This window comes from Papio anubis, chromosome 6 (genome assembly GCF_008728515.1).
Source record: "Papio anubis isolate 15944 chromosome 6, Panubis1.0, whole genome shotgun sequence".
In the NCBI taxonomy this organism is placed as follows: Eukaryota; Metazoa; Chordata; class Mammalia; order Primates; family Cercopithecidae; genus Papio; species Papio anubis.
This window is the reverse complement of record NC_044981.1, coordinates 31,616,257-31,638,947: the sequence shown is the minus strand read 5'-3', so window position 1 is coordinate 31,638,947 and position 22,691 is coordinate 31,616,257. Positions and strand designations below refer to the sequence as shown.

Here is a 22,691-nt window from a genome sequence, read left to right as displayed (position 1 = left end):
AGCCCCGCGCCGGCATAGGGACGTAAGGCCCCACTGGAGGGCGCTCATCAAATAGCTGCTGGATATTGACGAAGGAAGCGGCGGCGCAGCTCAGGGATCTCCGAGTCAGGACTGTCGGCCAGACCGACGGGGTAACAGGTCTAATGGTGTGGGAATAAAGTTGTATTCCAGTGCTTCCAAACGGGCCTCTCATTCCAACCCCCTTCCAAGCAAAATGAATATTCCAATCACCTCTGGTCCCTTCCAGTGACCTTGAACCCCTCAGAGAACACCCCGTCGACACCGTTCGGGGTCGGGCGCCACTACTGGCGCATAAGATGCGCTCAAGCGGAGGGTACTCCAACCGCAAAGCGACGCCGAGCCAACAGGGATCCCTGCCTCGGCGCCGGAAGCCCCAAAGAGCCGAATCTGGAACCGGATGTGGCTGCTTCCTGCCCCGCCCCCTGCCGAGGGGGCGGGAACCGAGGGCCCTTCGGAAAACGCGGCCGGGATTTCGGTCAGCGGAGTTCGTGGGTTGTGGTGGGGAGCATAATCCCGTGGGGATGGAGTGACCCGCTCTCTCTCCTCCTGAAACGCTTCCCGCGGGAGTTTTAGCCGTGTTATTGTTGGGGAAGGGAATGTCAAATTCTGCTCCTGCCTTCCCCCAGGGGCTGGAGACTGGAATCTTTATTCCAGTTCAGTGCGGAGCGACGTGGTCTCCAGAATCCCCGAGTGTAGAGGCGGAGGACAGTGGAGCTGGGGACTCGGGCGCCTGGGTCCTGGTCCCTGAGCGTCCGGCGCTCCCCTAGTCCGCGGCCCTGGCTCCTGTCCTCACTTCCTTCCCCTTTTGGCTCCTGCTCTCGGAGCGGGCGGACGCGGGGGGGAGCGGAAAGGGCGGAAGGGCCCGGGAGCCTAGCGGGAGGGGTTCAAGGGGGTACGGAAAAGCCGGGGAGGGGACTTGGTCCGGGGCCGGAGACCGACGGCAACAGCGGCCCAGGACCCACGCTGCCCCCACCCCTCCCGAGCAGGTCAGAGCCTGAGCACCCTGCGCGTCCCCGTACTCGTGACCCCCTCCTCCCCCAACTGCACCAAGGGCCACCCTATTTCACCCTTCTGTTGCCCCCCTCCCCCAGCCTTCCTGCAGAATTCCCTTCCGGTCTTCTTGACACCCACCCACGTCCCTTCCCTGCCCGGCTCCCCCGCGCCCACCTGACTCTCCACCCCCACCCCACCCCGTCTCTCCCCAGGCGCCCCCATGGCCCGACCCCGCTGATTCCTTCACTCGGCCATGCTCCCGCGGCCCCTGCGGCTGCTTTTGGACACGAGCCCCCCAGGGGGAGTCGTACTGAGCAGCTTCCGAAGCCGGGACCCCGATGAGGGTGGGGGCCCAGGTGGCCTGGTCGTGGGCGGGGGGCAGGAGGAAGAGGAGGAGGAAGAAGAAGAGGTGAGACGCGGGTGGTGGGAGGTAGGGGGCGGATGTATTTCTGAAGTCTCCACTTTTCTCTTGTCTCTGGGTCCCTACATCTCCTCCTCCTTGCCTCAGTTACTCTCGCGCCTCCCTGGGCGTCGGCCCGTTTCTCTGCTGCGGGGAGTCCCGGCGTCTCTGTGGTTCTCTGTCAGTGTGACTCAGGACCTGCCCGCAGGAACCTGCCTGGAACTTCTGGCTGGCTGTCCCTGCGGGTCTCTGGCCCTCTGCCTCTGCCTGCCTGAGTGTGCCTACTTCTCTGAGCAGTCTTGTCTTGCCCCCTGTCTCCCTCCTTGTTTTTGTTTGGCGGGGAGGGGTTTGTTTCCACAGTAACCAGCTCCTCTGACTCTGGGATTGGGGAGGGAACCCTCAGATTTCGTGACCCCTCCTTCCCTCCCTCCCCTTTACCACCCCCCCCATCCTGGGTAGAGGCAGGGAAGCCACGGTTCTGGGACCTGGAGGAACGATCCTAGGGTGGGTAGAGAGTGGTTACCTGTTTTCATTAGGGATTAATGGTGGTGGCCAGGAGCAGGATTTTAGGCCTCAGGAGGGGCCAGAATTTGGATTTGGGGCCCCGAGGCCCTGAACTCCTAGGTCCAGATCCTAAGTGAGGGCAGGTTGACTGGCAAGGCTGGTTTTTCGGGATCGGTCGGGGGAGGGACTGGGGCCACGTGACTCTCTGAGTCTACCGCCCCCCAGCCCCCATCATCCCACTTCCCCTTTTCCTTCCTGGACTGGGATTGGAGCTGCCACCTTCAGGGGTCCCTTAGGGCTGAGATAGTGGAGGCACTACCCGAGGGACCAGGGTGAAAGGGGGCCTGAGAAGGACTAAAGCTCTGGGCTGGTCTAGTCCTTGGCCGGGAGGGGCGGGGCATGCGGCAGTGCCTGAACTGAGGTTTCAGCTACTCCTAGTCTCTGCCTCTGGCTTGCTGCCTCTCGCTTCCCTCTCCTGCTCTTTGTACCCTGCTTCTCTGTCGTGTGTGGGTTCAGCTCTGGGGGGAAGGGGCTTTGGGGGTCTCCAGGATCAGGATTCCTGTACTCCATCCACGCCTCCACTACAGCCCCTTCGACTCCACCGGGGCCCTGAGGCGACTGGGGTGGGGCTGTCTGGGCCCCAGTGGGGGAGACCTGGGGTCACCAGCTCCCCCCACCCTTCCTCGCACTCGCTGGTACTATGCCCTGCCACCACAGGTGAGGGGTATAGAGGGAGAAGCAGGGCCTGGGGTGAAGGCTGAGGGCAGTGGGGGGTGATATAGAACTGTCTGACTTCCCCTTCCTTACTCCTGCAGGCCCCTGTGTCCGTCTGGGATGAGGAGGAGGATGGTGCCGTGTTTACCGTCACAAGCCGCCAATATCGACCTCTTGATCCCTTGGTGAGATCATGACTTTAGCTTCTCACCTCTGACTCTTCAGTTCCCTTCCTCTGGCTGACTTTCTGGCCAGAGTGCTAGGTTGGAGTTCTGGAGTCCTGGACTCCGCTGTATGACATAGGCCAAGACTTTTGCCCTCTCTGAATATCAGAAAAATGAGGCTGGAACATCTCCTGGGTCTGGGATTGTCCTCAGAAATCTAGGGGCAGAGTGGGAGAAAGCGTTGGTGATCATCTCTTTGTGTCCTCCAGGTCCCTATGCCTCCCCCGCGTTCCTCCCGACGGCTCCGAGCTGGCACTCTGGAGGCCCTGGTCAGACACCTACTGGATACCCGGACATCAGGGACTGATGGGACTTTCATGTCAGCCTTCCTGGCCACCCACCGGGCCTTCACTTCGACGCCTGCCTTGCTAGGACTTATGGCTGACAGGTCAGAGTCATAAGGGACCCAGGGTCGTGGAGTGTCTGTCCAGATTTCCTAAAGTTCCAACATCCCACCAAAATAGTTAAGGCCACTGGGGGTTTGGGGAAAATGGACAGATAGATCCTCTTCTTCCCCTCAGGCTGGAAGCCCTTGAATCTCATCCTACCGGTGAACTAGAGAGGACAACAGAGTGAGTGACCCCTGTTTCTTAATCTCACAGTCCACTCTGCCCAGGCTGCAGCTTTACCTCTCACCCTTGGCTGATTCCCTTCTCCCAGGGTAGCCATCTCTGTGCTGTCAACCTGGCTGGCCTCTCACCCTGAGGATTTTGGCTCTGAGGCCAAGGGTCAGCTTGACCGGCTTGAGAGCTTCTTACTTCAGACAGGGTATGCAGCAGGGAAGGGTGTTGGGGGGGGCAGCGCTGACCTCATCCGCAACCTCCGGTCCCGGGTGGACCCTCAGGCCCCCGACCTTCCTAAGCCCCTGGCCCTCCCCGGCGATCCCCCTGCTGACCCCACGGATGTCCTGGTGTTCCTCGCTGACCACTTGGCCGAACAGCTGACCCTGCTAGATGCGGTGAGACCCTGACCTCTGGCCCGTATGCCCCCTGACCCCTTACTAACCTCTCCTTGACTCCAGATCCTTTCCTTGCTTCCACCCTTTCCTGATCCAGCTCCTAGCCTCCTTCACCTACCATTTTGACTTTCCCTTTTTCCCTTTGGTTGTTACCCTTCAAACCCTGTGCCCCTCTGGTTCCTTGGCCACCTGAGATCCTCAGATCCCTAATATTGGAAGGCTGACCTCACTTGACTATGAACTTTAACCTCTTACCTCTACCCTGCAGGAGCTATTTCTCAATTTGATCCCCTCTCAGTGCCTGGGAGGCCTGTGGGGTCACAGAGACCGGCCAGGACATTCTCACCTCTGCCCATCTGTCCGAGCTACTGTCACACAGTTCAACAAGGTGGCAGGGGCAGTGGTTAGTTCTGTCCTGGGGGCTACCTCCACCGGAGAGGGACCTGGGGAGGTGACCATACGGCCACTCCGTCCCCCCCAGAGGGCCCGCCTCCTGGAGAAGTGGATCCGCGTGGCGGAGGTGAGAGAGAACATTGCCCCATGGTGGGTGGCCATGGCATGGAGAGGGCTCCCATAGCCTTAGCTCTCTTTGACCCCCGCAGGAGTGCCGGCTGCTCCGAAACTTCTCTTCAGTTTATGCTGTGGTGTCAGCCCTGCAGTCCAGCCCCATCCACAGGCTTCGGGCAGCCTGGGGGGAAGCAACCAGGTGGGGAGGCTGAGGCATTGGACTGGGGTGGGGGTTCCTCAGAAGGCAGGGAAGAGGGGGTGACAGATCCAGGCCTGTCCTCAGGGCCACTTTTCTCCCTCCCCCAGGGACAGCCTCAGAGTCTTTTCTAGCCTCTGCCAGATTTTCTCTGAGGAGGATAATTATTCCCAGAGTCGGGAACTGCTCGTGCAGGTGAGAGCCTGGTTTGTGGCATTCCCCCCTCTCCCTGCTCCCTACTGCTCCCCCATGTCTCTTTATTTTGTCACCACCAGGAGGTAAAGTTGCAGTCTCCTCTGGAGCCACACTCCAAGAAGGCCCCGAGGTCTGGCTCCCGGGGTGGGGTGAGTGACTAGCTGGGTGGTGGGCTTGGGGGTTGTGATTATGAAGGGGTGAGGAGTATGTTTTGGGGGAGCAGCCTGAAGGATGGGTAAGGGAGGCACAGAGGGGTGAGGGGTGGGGAGAATGAAATCTGTTCTCTGAGGCAATGGGGAGGGCAAGTGCGGAGGGACGGAGGGCCCTCACATCAATGGCAGGCACGTCTGACCCTGACCCCTGACCTCAGGGTATAGTCCCATACCTTGGTACCTTCCTGAAGGACCTTGTGATGCTGGATGCAGCCTCCAAGGATGAGTTGGAGGTCAGTGGTGTGTGTGTGTGTGTCATTATGATAATGTAACAAGTGGGCTTCAGGGTCCGACAGATCCCCCCCTTGCAAGGGGCTGTAAGGCACAAATAGCTGAGTGTAGGACAAAGCCAGATCTATTTCTGTGCCAAGTCGCCTCAGTGGTCTGTAAATGAGAAACTAGAAATAGCATCTACATTGATCTGTTATTATAAGGGTTAAATGAATTTGTATTTGTCAAGTGCTTAGAACATGCCTGAAACGTAAGCACATCTAGGTTTTGTGATGGGGTCCTGCTCTATTGCTAGAGTTTGTTAAATAAACAAATACTGAGACCTTGGGCAAGTTCCTTATCCTCTCTGGATGAGGAATCCTATCCAATTGGATACTATCCAGTCTTCTCATCTGCAAAGCAGACTAGTTGTCTACCTGAGATATTAAATTTCAAGGGTCAAGTGCAGTGCTTAGGCCATGATAGATTGAGGGGGAAGGCAGGGAGGGATGGAAGAGTCAGAGAGGCTAGAGGGAAGTGATTGTGAGTTGGATGTGGCTGTGTGTGTTTAAGAGAGGGGATATTCTCTCTCTGTGGCCTGGAAGGTAGTGTTAGAACTTTCACCCCATCCCCATTTTCCTCGCAGAATGGATACATCAATTTTGACAAGCGGAGGAAGGTGAGTGGAGTGCCTGGGCTGGATGCTGGACTTCTCAATCCATGTTCCCGGAAGGGGAGGGGGGAAAGTCAGGTGTCCCTGAGTTTTGGCTCCTGCAGTTTGAGGGCTCCTTCCCAGGAGTTTGCAGTCCTTTCTGAGTTGCGACGGCTCCAGAATGAATGTCGTGGCTATAACCTCCAACCTGACCATGATATCCAGAGGTGGCTACAGGGGCTCCGGCCACTGACAGAGGCTCAGAGGTGACTGGCGGGTGAGGTTGGGACTCTAGGGCTCTGGCCAGGTGTGGGGGATTGGTGTCATGTCCTGAGCTCTGTCTTTTGCCCCCTAACCCAGCCATCGTGTATCCTGTGAGGTGGAGCCACCTGGTTCCAGTGACCCTCCTGCCCCACGGGTGCTTCGGCCAACATTGGTCATCTCGCAGTGGACAGAGTGAGAGATTCACTGGCTGGGGGATGGTTACTTGGAACTTCCACTTTTCTTCTGATCCTCCCAATCTCCTGCCACTGTAGGGTTCTGGGCTCTGTTGGGGTCCCTACCCCACTTGTGTCCTGCGAGCGGCCCAGTATGGCGGGAGATGAGGTGCCTACAACTCCTGCTCCTCTGCTGACTCGGCTGGCCCAGGTGAGCTCTGCTCCTGACTCTGACCTTGACGCTGACCCTCACTCTGTAAATGTTTCTTCCTTAATCTCCCTGCCTTCATGCCAGTCCCATGTTGTTTATTCCTAGCACATGAAGTGGCCATCTGTCTCGTCACTAGACTCTGCCCTGGAAAGCAGTCCATCCCTGCACAGTCCAGCTGACCCCAGCCATCTCTCCCCACCAGCCTCCTCCCCTAGGCCTTCTCGAGGTCACCGCCGCTCAGCCTCCTGTGGCTCCCCGCTGAGTGGGGGTGCAGAAGGGGCCTCCGGGGGGACTGGATATGGGGGAGGGGGATCTGGGCCAGGGGCCTCTGATTGCCGAATCATCCGAGTCCAGATGGAGCTGGGGGAAGATGGCAGTGTCTATAAGAGCATTTTGGTGAGGGAGCCTTGGGATGGAGTTGGGGTGAAGGATGGTGTCTTGTTGGACTATAAATGTCTGAGGTTTGGGCAACCAAATGGAATTGAATGTAGTTTTAATTTTGACTTTTGGTTTTGGCAGTTGTTTTACTTATTTTTAATTTTATCTTGTAAACTCTGGTCTTCAATACAAGCTGAAATTTGTTTTATTTTGATGGCTATTTTGCATTAGTTGCTACACCTTAAACTTTTGGTGGCCATATTAAAATTTCAGAATCAACAGCAGTTTCCCCAAAGGCAAGCAGCTGTTTCACTGGGCACCATGTGGGCTGGCTTATGGGGTATAGGAAGCCACCGTATTGGGTTTCCCTGTTCCTTTTAAAGCCTTGGACACAAGTAACCTTTTGTGGTTGGGTTCAGTGGCTAAGGGTAGAAGGATGGGAATTCATGGCTGATTGATTGCTCTTTTGGTCTCCTGTCCTGCCAGGTGACAAGCCAGGACAAGGCTCCAAGTGTCATCAGTCGTGTCCTTAAGAAAAACAATCGTGACTCTGCAGTGGTTTCAGAGTATGAGCTGGTACAGCTGCTGCCAGGGGAGCGAGGTCAGAGGCTACGAGGGAAAGGCAGACTCGGGAGGAGAGTGGAGTGCTTCCACATCTGGGCGGCTGTGGGGGGAATGACTGTGCTTGTGCTTGACATCCATCCCCTGAACCTTCAGAGCTGACTATCCCAGCCTCGGCTAACGTATTCTACGCCATGGATGGAGCTTCACACGATTTCCTCCTGCGGCAGCGGCGAAGGTCCTCTGCTGCTACACCTGGCGTCACCAGTGGCCCGTCTGCCTCAGGAACTCCTCCGAGTGAGGGAGGAGGGGGCTCCTTTCCCAGGATCAAGGCCACAGGGAGGAAGATTGCACGGGCACTGTTCTGAGGAGGAAGCCCCGTTGGCTTACAGAAGTCATGGTGTTCATACCAGATGTGGGTAGCCATCCTGAATGGTGGCAGTTATATCACATTGAGACAGAAATTCAGAAAGGTAGCCAGCCATCCTGGGGCAGTGAAGTACCACTGGTTTACCAGACAGCTGAGAAATCCAGCCCTGTGGGAACTGGTGTCTTATAACCAAGTTGGATACCTGTGTGTGCTTCCTACCTGTGCAGCACACAGGTAGTGCTGGAAAAAACGCATCAGTTTCTGATTCTTGGCCATATCCTAATATGCAAAGGGCTAAGCAAAGGCCTCAAGGCTCTGAGCCCCAGGGCAGAGGGAAATGGCAAAAAATAGGTCCTCGCAGGAGTTCTTCTTCCCACTCTGGGGGTTTCTATCACTGTGACAACACTAAGATAATAAACCAAAACACTACCTGAATTCTACTCCCCTGTCCTTGTAGTGCGTATGAACTGGCTGCTATGAGTGGGGGTGGGGAATTGGCTGAAGGTAGATGCCATGGAACAGGAAGGGGCACAATGTTTTCTATCCCCATGAACAGAGCAAAAAGTGAGTGAGGTATTGGTGAAAAAAGTTTCCTCAGAACAATTTTTCTTCAGTAACCTCTCTACCACTGGTCCCTTGCTGCAAATGTGTATAAAACAATTTTAGGACAAGGAAATGGCAGAACAACTTTATGGACAACATATAAACTTGGGAGGACTTATACACTACAAAGCATTACGTGCTGGGATTTTAAGTCAGTTTAAGCTACATTCAAGCAAATTCTAGGAAGACAGAGGCTGAAAAGTACCAATAGAGATGCCAGGGCTGCTGGCAAAGAGGGTAACCACATTTCATCCTGGGGCCTCAGGTTAGAGAACTGTGAATTCTTTTTCAATTGAACTGACATTCCTAGTAATACGCTATGTTGTAAATGCCCTTCCAAAATAATCATGCCAACCAAGATGAGGGAAAGTTAAGGGTTGTATATACAGGCAAGAAGTAGATTTGAGGACATTTAGGATTTAACTTTCAAGAAAGAAAGAACATCGTGCCACAAAGAAATTCCAAGTGCAAGAGTTTGAACCTGAGGGGGTAATACAGGTGGTGTGTGTGAAGGTGGAAGGGACTGTGGGGATATGACAGAAGCGCCTGGTCAGGAAACAGAGCCAGGTGTTTTTACATTTTATTAGCTACAGTATAGATGCTAGAGCTGCCTCATTCCCTCCCCTCCCCTCCCCCCACCAAGGGGTCAGGCCTTGCCAGGAGCCCCTGCCTTTGCCGCCTGGGCCCGCTGGAACTCCTGCTGCAGCTGAGCAAGGGTCTCCCTCTGTTGCTCTGACTGCCGCTCAAGATCACGGAGCTGGGATTCATATCGCTTACTAAAGAGAGACAAGGGAGACAAGTAGAAAGGGAGAAATTAGTAGGACTTACTAAGGAGGGTGCTAAACGCAAGAAAGAGATAGGTGGAAAACTTGAGATTACGGAAGGGAGAAGGGGGGTTAAAAGGGAAGGAAGGGGTTGGAGGAACTGGAGGACTAGGGGCCACTATGGAGAGCTGTTCTGCAATGGTTCAACACCTCTACTCCAATGGTTCACTTGCATCACAGGGTGCAGCACACAGTGGTGGAATAAAGACTCACATTTCAGCTGTGATATAGTCCAGCCTCTTCCCTACTGTGGCCCGAGCCTCCCCCAGCTCCTGTTTGACTAGCACCGGACCCAGAAGTTTAAAGACCACGTTGGACCCATCCAGCAGGGCCAGTTCCTGATGGAGGGATGGGACATACGTGATCAGAACCATGGCTAGCACAGGTCCCTCCTCGCCCCACAAATCCCAGTCCCTCACCTCTTTCACGATATTATTTTCTGTTAGTTGTGCTTCAAGTTTCTGCCTCCCCGACATGGATTTACTCAAGTCTGGGGATAAGAGGAAAGGCAAGATTAGAAACATCAATCCTAGTCAGGTGGATATGGATCTGAGGAAGCAGAAAAAGATGGGGGCAGCAGGTCAGTGAATAGGGAAGAGTACTGAAGCGGGAAAGTCTCTGCACGCAAGGGCCCAGATGGGGCAACAAACCTTATCTCGGTAATGGCTTTGGGTTGTGAGTGCATTGGGCGAGGCCATACCGACCCTGCTCCCTTACCCTTCTGTAGCTGTTGATATTTCTCCACTTCTCCCTGCAGCTTCTTCTGGATCAGCTCCGCCATGGCGGGGATGAAAGCCTACGGGGAGCGAGACAAGAGCGCTGCGTCTCACTCTCTGGAAGGTACCTGAGCTCCCTTTTCTGATCTCGCCTGCGGAAATGATAGCACTCTTGAGAGGCAGCCCTGAGGGGCACCGCCACCTCCCCCGCGTCCTGGGTATCGACTCCACCCCGTCCCCAGGATATGGTGGGCGAAACGCAAGACCGTAAGCCTCTCAACCGAAATCCTAACCTATTCACGTTCTGCTTTCAGTAGTAATAAACCCGGAAGTAAACGAGGAATGCCGGGAAAAGACTGCGCCGGAAGTTTCTTTCTGACCCTTGATGGGAAGTGTAGTTCTGACATGTTTAGCGAATGGAGTTCTGCTACAAAGACTGGACTCGGATATTTTTAGGCAAGATGGGGAAACTAACCCGGAAAAAGAAACCGCACCGCTACTTAGCCCCTGGTCCCGGGCCTGCCTTTCTTTTGTAAGTCACTCTTGCATAAGGTGCCGCTCCCGATAAGGTGCCAAGAGCTCTTCCGCCCGTCTAAGGAGAGCGTGCCCTCACTCAAGATGGCGCCTAGAGAGCTTCAGACCTGGTACGCTGCTGATTGGATGAAGGATAGAGGGCTTCCGGGAGTTTTCAAGCCGACGGTGGGGCAGCTGAGAGGAGTTTTGCACGTGGATCGCCGTTCGGATGGGCGAGGTGGAGACAGCCCCCAAGCCGGGCAGGGATGTCCCGCCCAAGAAAGACAAACTTCAGACCAAGAGAAAGGTATCGGCCTCCTTGGGTGGGAAAGGAAGTTTTTTGCTGCGGGGTCGGGGGGGGGCGGGGCGTGGGTGCGGAGTATCAGAGTTCCTGATCTGCTTGTAGAAACCGCGGCGATACTGGGAGGAAGAGACCGTTCCGACCACAGACGGAGCCTCTCCAGGGCCTCCTTGTAACAAGAAGAATCGGGAGCTCCGTCCTCAGAGACCAAAAAATGCTCACATATTAAAGAAGTCTCGGATCTCTAAGAAGCCTCAGGTCCCGAAGAAACCCCGAGAGTGGAAGAACCCGGAGTCCCAGCGGAGCTTGTCCGGGGTGAACGTGGAACCTAATGGGTGGCGAGGCAGGCCGCCTTGTGCTTTGAAAGGGTTGGGGTCAATCCAAGGCTGTCTACTAACTGCGTTCTCCTTTCCCCTAGGCCCAAGATCCATTCCCAGGCCCCGCCCCCGTCCCTGTGGAGGTGGTCCAGAAGTTCTGTCGCATTGACAAATCCCGAAAGGTGAGGTCCAGCCGGAGAGTTGGGAAGTGTTGGAGGCAGGGAGTGTCTGGGTGAGTTGAATGGAGGCTGGGCTAGGTAGCTCTCCTGTGACCCCACTTACCCTATGGTTCTTCTGCCACTCCTCCCCACCAACAATGTTATAGTTACCACGTTCTAAAGCCAAAACTCGAAGCCGACTTGAGGTGGCTGAAGCTGAGGAAGAGGAAACAAGTATCAAAGCTGCTCGTTCTGAGCTGCTGCTTGCTGAGGAACCGGGGTGAGTGGGCCCTAATCTGGACCCCCAATCCTTGCCTTATAGGACTGTCTTTTCTCGTTTTTATGTTGGTACACTTGCTTCATATTGGGAAACTTTACTGCTATCCTAACCCTTGCTTTCAGGTTTCTGGAAGGGGAGGATGGGGAAGACACAGCAAAGATATGCCAGGCTGACATTGTGGAGGCTGTGGACATTGCAAGTGCAGCCAAGGTGAGCCTGAGGAGGTAAAGGAGCCAAGGGATTGATTGGTGGTGCAGGACAAGAGAGGAATGGGGGCTAGAAGAAGGCGTTCCTGCAGGGTACTCTTTTTTTTTTTTTTCACTCTTCTCTTTCCCAGCACTTTGACTTGAATCTGAGGCAATTTGGGCCCTACAGACTAAACTACTCTCGAACTGGAAGGTAAGGTTGAATTCTAGTGACTCTTGAACTAAGATGTGTTTCCTTAACCACTTTAGCCATGCCCACTTCGGCCATTCGCAGTGTATGTTTGGGTTGTTGATGAGGGGAGGGTCCTTCGATTTGCTTGTGTGTGCGGGTGAGCACCTGCAGCAACATGTGTCTGCCCACCTGGAGCTGCCCACCGGGGCTGGCATGGGGCAGACCTCAAGTCATCTGAGTCGGTGGTCCCCTGCCTTAACACCCTGCCTGCCCCTCACCTCCAACAGACACCTGGCTTTTGGAGGGCGCCGAGGTCATGTGGCTGCCCTTGATTGGGTAACAAAGAAGCTTATGTGCGAGATCAACGTCATGGAGGCAGTGCGGGATATCCGGTCAGTGGCCTCATTGTCAGCGGTCAGTAGGGGTGAGATAGTCCATCCTTGATTGAATGATAGCCTGTGACCTCATTTCCCAATTGAACCACTCTTCCTCTCCCCCAGGTTTCTCCATTCTGAGGCACTGCTTGCTGTTGCCCAGAACCGCTGGCTCCACATCTATGACAATCAGGGCATTGAGCTCCACTGTATCCGCCGGTGTGACCGAGTGACACGGCTTGAGTTCCTGCCCTTCCACTTCCTCCTGGCTACAGCTGTGAGTGGCCGTGGAGCTCAGGAACTGGGTGGCAGCCCTTGGGATGACCACTTCTCCTTTAGGACCCCAGGAGAGGGAATACAGAGGGCAATCAGGACTGGGTCATTCTCTCTGTCTCTCTCTTTCTCAGTCAGAAACAGGGTTTCTGACCTACCTGGATGTATCAGTGGGGAAGATCGTGGCAGCTCTGAATGCTCGAGCTGGGCGGCTCGATGTCATGAGTCAGAACCCTTACAATGCTGTCATCCATCTCGGACACAGCAATGGTCAGTACCTAGCTTAGTTTTGACTCTCCGACCATCCTGACTTGCGTTTCTTCTATATTTATACTTCGTGAGTCTCTTAAAGTTACCCTTTTATTTCCCTTTTTTGTTATCTCTTGGCCTTGAGTTCCCATCTTTCCCAGGTTTAATAACCTTAGGGTCAGGTTTGTATTAGCAACTTTGGTTCTTCTTCTCTTCCAGGTACTGTGTCTTTATGGAGTCCAGCTATGAAGGAGCCACTGGCAAAGATTCTCTGTCATCGTGGTGGGGTCCGGGCTGTGGCAGTAGATTCTACAGGCACGTAAGTTACTGGTGGGATGAGGCGTTAGGTGGCCAGAAAGTTGTGGAAGGTAGTGTGCTTTAGGAGCACAGACTCTAAAGCCAGGATGCCCAGGTTTAAATCACAATGTTACCACTGATGGGCCTTGTAAGTATGGGTATATGGCATAACCTTTGTGTGCCACAGTTTTCTCACCCCAAAAATGGAAATATGAGTGTCTAGTTCAAGGGTCCACAAACTTTTTCTGTAAAGAGTCAGATAGTAAATATTTTATGATTTGCTGATAAGAAGTAAAATCAAAGGGTACTGTGTAGGTATTTAAATACCAAGAGAAAACAAATTATCACAATTTTTTTTTTTTGAGATGGAGTCTCGCTCTGACGCCCAGGCTGGAGTGCAATGGCGCAATGTCAGCTCACTGCAACCTCCGCCTCTCAGGTTCAAGTGATTCTCCTGCCTTGGCCTCCCAAAGAGCTGGGACTACAGACACCCAGCACAACGCCTGGCTAATTTTTGTATTTTTAATAGAGACAGGGTTTCACCATGTTGGTCAGGCTGGTCTCGAATTCCTGACCTCAAGTGATCTGCCCGCCTCAGCCTCCCAAAGTGCTGGGATTACAGGCGTGAGCCACTGTGCCTGACCTTTTTTTTTTTTTTAATCTTTTGAGAGAGATGTAGTCTTGCTCTATCTCCCAGGCTGGAGTGCAGTGGCGTGATCTCAGCTCACTGCAACCTCTGCCTCCCGGGTTCAAGTAACTCTTCTGCCTCAGTCTCCCAAGTAGTTGGGATTACAGGCACCTGCCGTTATGACCAGCTAATTTTTGCATTTTTTTGTAAAGACGGGGTTTTACCATGTTGGCCAGGCTGGTCTTGAACTCCTGACTTCAGGTGATCTGCCCGCCTTGGCTTCCCAAAGTGCTGGGATTACAGCTGTGAGCCACTGCACCCGGCCCACACATTTTTAAGTTATAAAATTAAACATAATATGGCCAGGTGCAATGGCTCACGCCTGTAATCCCAGCACTTTGGAGGCTGAGGCGGGTGGATCACCTGAGGTCAGGAGTTCGAGACTAGCCTGGCCAACATGGCAAAACCCTGTCTCTACTAAAAATCCACAAAATTAGCCGGGTGTTGTGACAGGGGCCTGTAATCCCTGCAACTTGGGAGGCTGAGGCAGAAGAATCGCTTGAACCTGGGAGGCAGAGGTTGCAGTGAGCCGAGATTGTGCCATTGCACTCCAACCTGCGCAACAAGAGCAAAACTCCGTCTCAAAAAAAAAAAAAAAAAAAAAAAGTTAAACATAATATGAGGCTGGACACAGTAGCTCATGCCTGTAATCTTAACACTTTGGTAGGCTGAGGTGGGCAGATCGCTTGAGCCCAGAAGTTCGAAACCAGCCTGGGTGACATGGCAAAACTCTGTCTCTACAAAGATAGAAAAATTAGCCGGGTGTGGTGGTGCATGCCTGTAGTCCCAGCTACTCAGGAGGCTCAGGTGGGAGGATCACCTCAGCACAGGAGGTTAAGGCTGCAGTGAGCTGTAATCATCCCACTGTACTCTTCCATCGGCAACAGAGGGAGACCCTGTCTTAAAAAATAATAATAAATATGATATTTGTGTAATACAGATCTACTAATGGGAAGAACCGAATTTCTCTTTTTGAGGATAACATTTTGCCTAGTTCATGTACAAAGTTAGTGTTCCAAATGATCAAACTTGACTGTAGATACTCATGTTCATGCTGATCTGTAGAGATTTCATGTATTTCATCTTTGAAAATATCTTTTCACACAGTTAGGTAATGATAGGTGATATGTGAGGTGCTCAAAATGCTGTGAAGCACTTATGATTGTGTCACTGTGACTTGTAGCGTACAAAGCAGGAGTGCAAATCAGGATGCCGTAGTCTCTGTCATGACCACTCAGCTGTGTGTTGTAGAGCAAAAGCAGCCACGGTGTAAATAAATACTGAGTGGCCATGTTCCAATAAAACTTTATTTGTGGATATTGGAATTTGAATTTCATACAGTTTTCACAGTCTCAAAATATTCTTTTGATTTTTTTTTCAACCACTTAAAAATGTAAAAACCATTCTTGGCTTGTGGGCCATACAGAACTAGATGATGGGCAGGTTTGGCCCATGGGCAGTAGGTTTACCAAGCCCTAGTTTAAAGCCCTTATAAAAGCTGTTGTAGACATTAAGATGAGTTAAGGCATATAGTTTAGCACAGTGCTTAGCAAATAGGGAGTGCTATATTCATCATTGTCATTCAAGATGATCGTTCTCTCCAGGTCTGGCTGATGTGAGGGTAGAGGTGGTGTCTGCTTTGGATTTCTGCTGTTCCTGAGAGAGTATCTGCATTTTCCACAGCTGTTCTCTCTGATTTGTATTTTCCTCTGATTCCTTTTGTCAGGTATTCACTGGGCATCTGCTGTGGGCGGGGCTCTGTGCTGAAGTTCTGGAGATAAAAGGATGAATCATTGAGCCTGCCTTGGTGTGGTGCTCCAGTTACCCTTTGCGTATAAAAACTTGTGGCTATGGGTTTTTTTTTTTTTTTGAGACAGTCTCACTCTGTCACCCAGGCTGGAGTGCAGTGGCGCAATCTCACTGCAACCTCTGTCCCCGGGGGTTCAAGCGATTGTCCTGCCTCAGCCTCCTGAGTAGCTGGGATTATATGCACCCGCCACCACGCCCGGTTAATTTTTAAATTTTTTTTTTTTTTTTTTTTTGAGACGGAGTCTTGCTCTGTCACCCAGGCTGGAGTGCAGTGGCCGGATCTCAGCTCACTGCAAGCTCCGCCTCCCGGGTTCACGCCATTCTCCTGCCTCAGCCTCCTGAGTAGCTGGGACTACAGGCGCCTGCCACCTCGCCCGGCTAAGTTTTTGTATTTTTTAGTAGAGACGGGGTTTCACTGTGTTAGCCAGGATGGTCTCGATCTCCTGACCTTGTGATCCGCCCGTCTCGGCCTCCCAAAGTGCTGGGATTACAGGCTTGAGCCACCGCGCCCGGCCAATTTTTAAATTTTTAGTAGAGATGGGGTTTCACCCTCTTGGCCAGGCTGGTCTTGAACTCCTGACATTGTGATCCACCTGCTTCAGCCTCCCAAAGTGCTGGGATTACAGGCATGAGCCACTGTACCCGGCCATGGCTATGGTTTTTGAGAATGACTGGCCAGGTGATGCATTTATTTATTTATTATTATTTTTCGAGATGGAGTCTTGATCTGTCACCCAGGCTGGAGTGCAGGGGCACGATCTCGGTTCACTGCAACCTTCGCCTCCTAGGCTCAAGTGATTCTTCTGCCTCAGCCTCTCAGTAGCTGGGACTACAGGTGCGTGCCACTGCGCGCAGCTAATTTTTGTATTTTTAATAGAGATGGAATTTCACTATGTTGGCCAGGCTGGTCTCGAACTCCTGACCTTGTGATCCGCCCATCTGGTCTCCCAAAGTGCTGGGATTATAGGCCTGAGCCACTGGTCCTGGCCTCTGTAATTGTATCTTTGTGAACAAGTGATTTGGTTCTGCCCTTTTTACTCCATATCTATACCAGCCTGGCTCTAGGAGAGTCGGAAGGCCTGCCCAAGGGTTTCTGCCCTCTCTGGGCCACTGGGCCAAAGCTGTAGCTTGCCCTCCATGGGCTACCTGGGTCAGCCACTCCTCTGCTTAGCACTTAATCACTAGTTAGCTGAGGCCTGAAGTTTAATCAACACCTTGATGCTGAACAGCTCTGGTCCTTGTGATCTTCAGCCCATCCCTGCTTTTCTCTGGTCCTTCTCAGGAGCTTGTCAGATAGGCCACGGGGACTCCAGCGACGAAGCCGACCATCTTTCATAAGAGGTGTTCTGGTAGCCTGCATTAGGATTGGATTGGGTTGACTTCTCAGAGCCGAACTGCTGCTTGCAAGTTTAGTAGTACAGTAGTATGGCCCAGACTCCCATCTGGCACTAGGCTGGTCTTTACCCAGGGGATCCCATAGATGGGTATGTGGAGGGGAGAAGAGCCAGCATGCATCCTTGAGTTATTAGTTCACCAAAGGATGTGACCCTGTGTTCCAGGAGCGCTCGGTAATTCCTGGTTTGCACTGATGGCCTTTCTCTGTGGTAAAGTCAAGGCCCTGATTATCTTGTCGGAAGTATCCAGTTGGGCCTTCCTTGGGCTCCGTCACTGTGCAAGTCTCTGCTCATAAAAACTCTTTAGTTCCCTTCTTCTGGGTTCACAGCCAAGGCAAAAGAGAGTCCTTGGCCTCTTGGCAAACATACATCCCCTACCTGGCTGGTTCCCCTTCAGCTTCCCTCATTAAGGAATAACTTGAACGTAGAAACTCCAACCTCACCTGTAATCTCAGCACTTTGGGAGGCAGAGGAGGTCATTTGAGGTCATTTGAGGCCAGGAGTTCAAGACCAGCATGGCCAACATGGCGAACCCCGACTCTACTAAAAACGCAAAAATTAGCCGTGGTGGCGCATGCCTGTAATCTCAGCTACTTGGGAGGCTGAGGCACGAGAATCACTTGAACCAGGGAGGCAGAGGCTGCGGTGAGCCAAGGTGACGCCACTGCACTCCAGCTTGGGCAACAGAATGAGACCCTGTCTCAAAAAAAGAAAAGAAACTCTAACTTCTGAAAGTAAACAACTTATGCAGTACGTGATTCCTGGAGAGGATTTGATCCCAACCTTCACTCCCTCCTTCCAGGGAAAGCACACAGAGGGGCAGGCCAAGGGATACTTCACCACTTTCTGAGTAGGTCTTCTCAAGTCCTTGGAGCCTTGAGTTTGTGATTTGTCATTGCCAGAGAGCAATGTTGGGATTGTGAGCTGTGGGTCCTCGGTCTGACTTTAAAGAAACCCCACAAATTTTCCGCTCCTGATTTTCCTGACCATGTTTCCCACCAATCCTGCTAACATAACCTCTGCTTCCCTCTCAGTCTCCACACTCTGGTGTTAATGCATGTGAACCTGCTGTGTATCTCTTTCCTGTACTTTTTTTGAGAATTACCTAGAATAGGTCAAATCCCACCTTTCCCATGAAGCCTTTCTGACCACTGCAGATGCTCTTTCCCCTTGCTGGGCTGTGTGCTGCATGTGTGTACAGGGGGACATCACCTTTAGGTGCAGCCTGTTGTGTGGGTGCTCCTTTTGACTCCCGTGTCTTGAGAGGGCTGTGTGGTGTTAGCAGAGGAGAGGCAGATGCTAAAGAGATAGGCCTGACCATCCACTGACCTAGCTTTCCTTTCTCTGAGCTTGTTTCCTCACCTCTTAAAGGGAAATAAAAATCGTAAGAGTTGTGTGCAGCTTAACCAAGAGGATGCCTGTGGAGTGTTCAGGGTGATGGTAGTGGTTATTACTATTAATCTTTTTCTCCCCAGCCAGACTTGATGCCTGGACTTGGCCACAGCTTGCTTCGTAAACCCATTTACTGACAGATTAATTGATCCCTCTTTTCTCACCAGGTACATGGCCACCTCTGGCCTAGACCACCAGCTGAAGATCTTTGACTTGAGAGGGACCTACCAGCCTCTGAGCACTCGGACCCTGCCCCAGGGAGCAGGGCACCTGGCCTTCTCCCAGAGGGGACTGCTGGTGGCGGGAATGGGTGATGTTGTCAACATCTGGGCAGGGCAGGGCAAGGCCAGCCCACCCTCCCTTGAACAGCCCTACCTCACCCACCGGCTCTCAGGCCCTGTGCATGGCCTTCAGTTCTGCCCCTTTGAAGATGTGCTAGGGGTGGGGCACAGTGGGGGCGTCACCAGCATGCTGGTCCCTGGTGAGTGGGCCAGGGATGGGGCTTGAAGTGAATGAACTCTGGGTGGAAGTTTGGGCCTGAGACATCCAGGAGCTGGGGGATTGGTTGGGCTGGAGCTGTTGGACTTAGGTCTTTCCTTACGGCTCCATGCTCCTCCCTCCCTCCCTTCAGGGGCCGGTGAGCCCAACTTTGATGGCCTGGAGAGTAATCCTTACAGAAGCCGGAAGCAACGCCAGGAGTGGGAGGTGAAGGCCCTGCTAGAGAAGGTGAGGTTCCCCTCTGCTGGAGAGGGTCAGGTTCCCCCTGCTGGAGAGGTCAGGGTTCCCCCTGGCGGAGAGGGTGAGATTGCCCCTGTTGGAGAAGGTGAGGTTCCCCTGCTGGTTGGTGTTCAGCATGCTTGTGAGGCCCCTGCTGCTGGGGAAGGTATGCATGTGGTTTTGGGTTGGAGGTAGAGAAAGCTATCCTGAGGTCTCATGCTGGGGGTCCTGGGTAGAGGGGTTCAGCAGCCTTCCTGGCTTCCCTTTTTGGTGCTACTCTCCTGTGGCTCCTTGCTGAGTCCTATCCCTCTGTGAAACCCTCAGGTACCTGCAGAGCTTATTTGTCTTGACCCACGAGCCCTGGCCGAGGTGGATGTCATCTCTCTGGAGCAGGGAAAGAAGGAGCGGATAGAGAGGCTGGTATGGAGCAGGCCCCTGAATGCCCAGGCCTGTCTTCTCCCCCACATCCTCTCCCCACCATGGCTTGTCCCCAGAAGTGTGGCCAGCAGGTGGGTGCTGCCAGTTCCCTGACTCCGACCGAGGCTGTAACAGATTTGACTCCTGTCCCCTCCCTCAGGGCTACGACCCGGAGGCTAAGGCTCCCTTCCAGCCAAAGCCAAAGCAGAAGGGCCGCAGCTCCACAGCAAGCCTGGTGAAGAGGAAGAGGAAGGTCATGGATGAGGAACACAGGGTAGATGAGTATTGGGATGGGCCGGGCCTTCCACAGGCTGCACCCTCCTGCTTGTGCCTCTGCCCTTGTCAGCCTGCCACTTCTCACTGTCCTTGTGTCCTCCCCCTCTCCGGTCCCCAGGACAAGGTCCGGCAGAGCCTTCAGCAGCAGCAGCAGCAGCAGCAGCAGAAGGAAACGAAGGCCAAGTCCACGGGGGCCCGGCCATCTGCCCTGGACAGATTTGTGTGCTGAGCCAGACTCCAGGGTTGCCTGGGAACAGTCTCTCCCCAAGATCACCTGTAGGGAAAAGAGTGTTCCCTGGAACAAGGAGGTGGGGCACTGTGGTCCTTTCCCCAACTGGGGGTGGACAGCTGGCTCCTGGGGTGGGTTGGTATTAAAGAGGAAAGCGATTTTTTGGATCATGTGTCTGGATCATCTTGTGGACCTGTTCCCCTCCCCCTTGCCCAGCATGAGGCCATTCTAGGATCAGAGGAGTCAGTGTCCTGCCTCTACCCCCAGCCCCATACCTTGTGGCTGCTGTGGCCTTAGCTTTGCCTTTTAGGGGCCTTCCTCCTCAGAGAGGCTGTCCTCTCTCCCATGTCCCTGGAGATGTCCTTCCCATGAAGCAGGGTCTGGCAGCCTCTGGGGTCTCCAGGTTTGTGGTGTTCTGGGGGTCCTGGTGAAGACCACACTGCACTCGAAGAAGTGGAGACAAGTTTATTGAGGAGCTTGACAGCCCTCTTCTGCCCTAGCTTGAGAGAACAGCTGCAGCATTTTTTTCTTTTTCTCTTCCTGATGACCATCTTTCAGGCTGGCGGGCCAGGGCCCTGGGTGTCTCCCATATCCCTGTCTTTAGTGAGACTGAGGATCTGGTATGAGGAAACAGATTAGCTCCAGCCAGTGAGGGCCCCTGCGTTGGGCCTGGGAGAGAGAAGGTCCTGTTCCTGCCTTTCCTGTGGCCCCAGGCACTCTCAGCTGTGAAGCCAGGCTATTGCTCGACACCGCAGGATGCCCAGGACTCCCTGGAACCAGGAGCAAAAGGGCGCAGTCCTTTCCCCGTCAGAGCCACCCACCAGCTTCCAGGCTTCCTGCATCTTCCAGGGGTCCAGCCTGTGGGACGTCAGCAGGAATTTCCCATAGCAGCACCGGTCTAGTGGGTAGTGGGTGGCACCAGCCAGCTTGACACACTGTGTTGGGGCAAGGCCTCCTCTTCGGGCACTTACCCCCACAAAGACATCCTCTAACGGGAGAGGGGGTGCCCGGCTAGCCACCTTGAGAATAAGCTGCACAGCAGACGCTGACAACACATATCCCGTGCCTGAGGCATAGGGTGGGAAGGGGCCCCAGGTGTGAGGCCACTGCTCCTCTGATACACGGTGCCTGCCCCCTGGTGTCCGAGAGGGGTTTACTCGCCAGTGCACCCGGCCCAGGTACAGAAGAGGCACTTCCTCGCTGTGCAAGGCCTGGCCTCCTTCCTGCTGTTCATTTCCAACCTCAGCCTCTCTCTGGGGTTCCGTGCTTCTCTCCCATTGCTCCCAACGGCCCCCTCGCAAGACCAGCTCTGATACCAGTTCGGGGACGTTGACGTACACATCATCGTCCGTCTTGAGGACGTATCGGGCCATGGGGCAGTGTTTCTCAGCCCAGTTCAGCCCACTGAGGGTCTTGAGGGTGAGGTTGCGGTAGGAGTCCTGGAAGGCGGCCTGCAAGATATCCCCCTGGGCTGCTGACTCCGAGGCCAGGTCGTTCCCCTGGGAGCCCCACACGGGGTGCTGTGCGTTCGGCTCTCCCAGCAGGAATAGCGTCTGTACCCTGAGTCCCCGGGCCTCGCGCAGCCCGCCCCACGAGGCCCGAATGGCGTTTCTCTGGTTCAGGTTTTCCGGAGCCGTGCACACCAGGATGAGCAGGAAGGGAGGAGCCCCGGGACCACCGCAAGCTTCCTGGTTGGGGATCAAGAGGCGGGGCAGGGCCAGGGGCGGCCCCGGTGAGGCGGGGGCTGGTAGCAGGGAGGCTAGTGAGAGGCTCAGCAGCTCCTCCCCCAACCCCGAAGGCCCGAAGAGGGTCCAGACGATCACCAGCAGCAGAGCGGTGAGGAGCAGGCGCCGGAAGAGCCTGAGCGGCATGGTGCGGCGCACTCCAAGGGTAATCCGGAGAGCGAAGGGCGGAGACTAGCTCCCCGGGCCTGGGTCAAGGCGGGGATTTAACCGACCACACCTGGGATGCGGAGGGCGGAGCGCGCGACCGGGACCAGCGCACCCTGGGGGTCGGTGGAAGGCGGTGCGGACCGCGGTCGAGGCATGCTGCGGGGGTGGCTACCTTGTTGTCGCGGCCTCGCCGGCAGCAAGCTCCGCTCCATGGCTGGCCGACTGCGGCACTCACGGCCCCTCCCCCGCCTCGCCCCGGCGGCCGGCCTGCCACCCGCTTCCGCGCTGCGCGCTCCCATCCCCGCCGGAAGCGGCGTCGGAGCAGCGCGGCAGGGCGCGGAAACCCGGGCGGGTGGAGTGACACCAAACGGAGCGAGACCGGTCTGTCCAGCCACTCCCCATCCCAACCCACCCACGTATTCCACCAGGGGGACCACACCCTACATAACCAACGTCTGTGTTTTTGCCTTTGTTGCTTGGTCACAGCCCCAAAGATTTTCTCTTATAACTAGATGACCCCTTTTTTAAAAACAAAACAAAAAAAACCCAGAGTGACTAAGACCTGCAAACTCACCTGAACTGCAACTGTCTAGGCTCAGCTACCCACTCCACAACCATGCTGCACACCAACCCCAGGGGACTGGTCTCTAAACTGGTCTGGGTCACCCCCTCGAGGCTGGGAATTGTTTTCCCCTCACATTTCTCTTTACAGAGAGGGACATCACTAGCTACACATAGGGAGACTGAGGGGTCTGCAGCATCACCACTGCTAAAACCAATAGCACTGTGTGGGCAACTGAGTAGGGCAGCTCTAAATGGAAAAGGGACCCAGCACTTTAACATTCCCTATT

The 22,691-nt window shown here is 54.2% G+C and overlaps 4 protein-coding genes across 13 annotated transcripts; 2 read left to right on the top strand and 2 right to left on the bottom strand.

Moving 5' to 3' along the window:
* Nucleotides 1-482: 482 nt before the first annotated feature.
* Nucleotides 483-8,183, top strand: RGL2 (ral guanine nucleotide dissociation stimulator like 2). Of its 8 annotated transcripts, XM_003897438.5 has the most exons (18): nt 483-1,007; nt 1,227-1,423; nt 2,734-2,817; nt 3,066-3,244; nt 3,378-3,428; nt 3,517-3,814; nt 4,083-4,334; nt 4,417-4,520; nt 4,628-4,712; nt 4,793-4,861; nt 5,083-5,157; nt 5,781-5,813; nt 5,931-6,052; nt 6,147-6,242; nt 6,323-6,434; nt 6,540-6,830; nt 7,299-7,413; nt 7,530-8,183. In XM_003897438.5, the coding sequence occupies exons 2-18, from the start codon at nt 1,268-1,270 to the stop codon at nt 7,739-7,741; spliced, it is 2,334 nt and encodes a 777-aa protein (XP_003897487.1). In that variant the 5' UTR covers nt 483-1,007; nt 1,227-1,267; the 3' UTR covers nt 7,742-8,183. The 8 variants fall into 8 exon arrangements, with proteins under 8 accessions (XP_003897487.1, XP_003897488.1, XP_021792396.1 ...); XM_003897439.5 differs by lacking the exon at nt 1,227-1,423; XM_021936704.2 differs by lacking the exon at nt 5,083-5,157.
* Nucleotides 8,184-8,747: 564 nt separating this feature from the next.
* PFDN6 (prefoldin subunit 6) lies at nt 8,748-10,247 on the bottom strand. Of its 2 annotated transcripts, none has more exons than XM_009204913.2 (5): nt 10,180-10,247; nt 9,888-9,966; nt 9,590-9,660; nt 9,384-9,508; nt 8,748-9,122 (listed from the first exon to the last, which is right to left on the bottom strand). In XM_009204913.2, exons 2-5 carry the CDS (start codon nt 9,949-9,951, stop codon nt 8,993-8,995), a joined length of 390 nt encoding a protein of 129 aa, XP_009203177.1. In that variant the 5' UTR covers nt 9,952-9,966; nt 10,180-10,247; the 3' UTR covers nt 8,748-8,992. The 2 variants fall into 2 exon arrangements, with proteins under 2 accessions (XP_009203177.1, XP_009203176.1); XM_009204912.2 differs by having other exon boundaries at nt 9,888-10,038; nt 10,180-10,246.
* A 38-nt stretch (nt 10,248-10,285) lies between these two features.
* On the top strand, nt 10,286-20,115 carry WDR46 (WD repeat domain 46). 2 transcript variants are annotated; one of them, XM_003897440.4, is made up of 15 exons: nt 10,298-10,706; nt 10,806-11,015; nt 11,119-11,199; nt 11,343-11,455; nt 11,578-11,665; nt 11,793-11,854; nt 12,121-12,225; nt 12,334-12,484; nt 12,615-12,750; nt 12,949-13,048; nt 18,477-18,790; nt 18,941-19,035; nt 19,351-19,446; nt 19,604-19,717; nt 19,838-20,115. In XM_003897440.4, exons 1-15 carry the CDS (start codon nt 10,629-10,631, stop codon nt 19,946-19,948), a joined length of 1,854 nt encoding a protein of 617 aa, XP_003897489.3. In that variant the 5' UTR covers nt 10,298-10,628; the 3' UTR covers nt 19,949-20,115. The 2 variants fall into 2 exon arrangements, with proteins under 2 accessions (XP_021792407.2, XP_003897489.3); XM_021936715.2 differs by having other exon boundaries at nt 10,286-10,706; nt 19,604-20,115.
* Nucleotides 20,116-20,398: 283 nt separating this feature from the next.
* Nucleotides 20,399-22,136, bottom strand: B3GALT4 (beta-1,3-galactosyltransferase 4). The gene has a single exon (XM_031667669.1). The coding sequence runs from the start codon at nt 21,817-21,819 to the stop codon at nt 20,668-20,670; it is 1,152 nt and encodes a 383-aa protein (XP_031523529.1). The 5' UTR covers nt 21,820-22,136; the 3' UTR covers nt 20,399-20,667.
* Between the last annotated feature and the right edge of the window lie 555 nt (nt 22,137-22,691).

Excerpts from the sequence above, each read along its gene's own strand:
- RGL2 (XM_009204914.4), top strand. The coding sequence starts at position 1,268 with ATGCTCCCGCGGCCCCTGCGGCTGCTTTTGGACACGAGCCCCCCAGGG. Across the intron at positions 4,335-4,416 it reads AGTGGATCCGCGTGGCGGAG|GAGTGCCGGCTGCTCCGAAA; the intron begins GTGAGAGAGAAC and ends TGACCCCCGCAG. Across the intron at positions 4,521-4,627 it reads GCCTGGGGGGAAGCAACCAG|GGACAGCCTCAGAGTCTTTT; the intron begins GTGGGGAGGCTG and ends TCCCTCCCCCAG.
- PFDN6 (XM_009204913.2), bottom strand. The coding sequence starts at position 9,951 with ATGGCGGAGCTGATCCAGAAGAAGCTGCAGGGAGAAGTGGAGAAATAT. Across the intron at positions 9,661-9,887 it reads ATATCAACAGCTACAGAAGG|ACTTGAGTAAATCCATGTCG; the intron begins GTAAGGGAGCAG and ends TCTTATCCCCAG. Across the intron at positions 9,123-9,383 it reads GACTATATCACAGCTGAAAT|TAAGCGATATGAATCCCAGC; the intron begins GTGAGTCTTTAT and ends GTCTCTCTTTAG.
- WDR46 (XM_021936715.2), top strand. The coding sequence starts at position 10,629 with ATGGGCGAGGTGGAGACAGCCCCCAAGCCGGGCAGGGATGTCCCGCCC. Across the intron at positions 13,049-18,476 it reads GCAGTAGATTCTACAGGCAC|GTACATGGCCACCTCTGGCC; the intron begins GTAAGTTACTGG and ends TTTTCTCACCAG. Across the intron at positions 19,447-19,603 it reads AGGAGCGGATAGAGAGGCTG|GGCTACGACCCGGAGGCTAA; the intron begins GTATGGAGCAGG and ends CCCCTCCCTCAG.
- B3GALT4 (XM_031667669.1), bottom strand. The coding sequence starts at position 21,819 with ATGCCGCTCAGGCTCTTCCGGCGCCTGCTCCTCACCGCTCTGCTGCTG.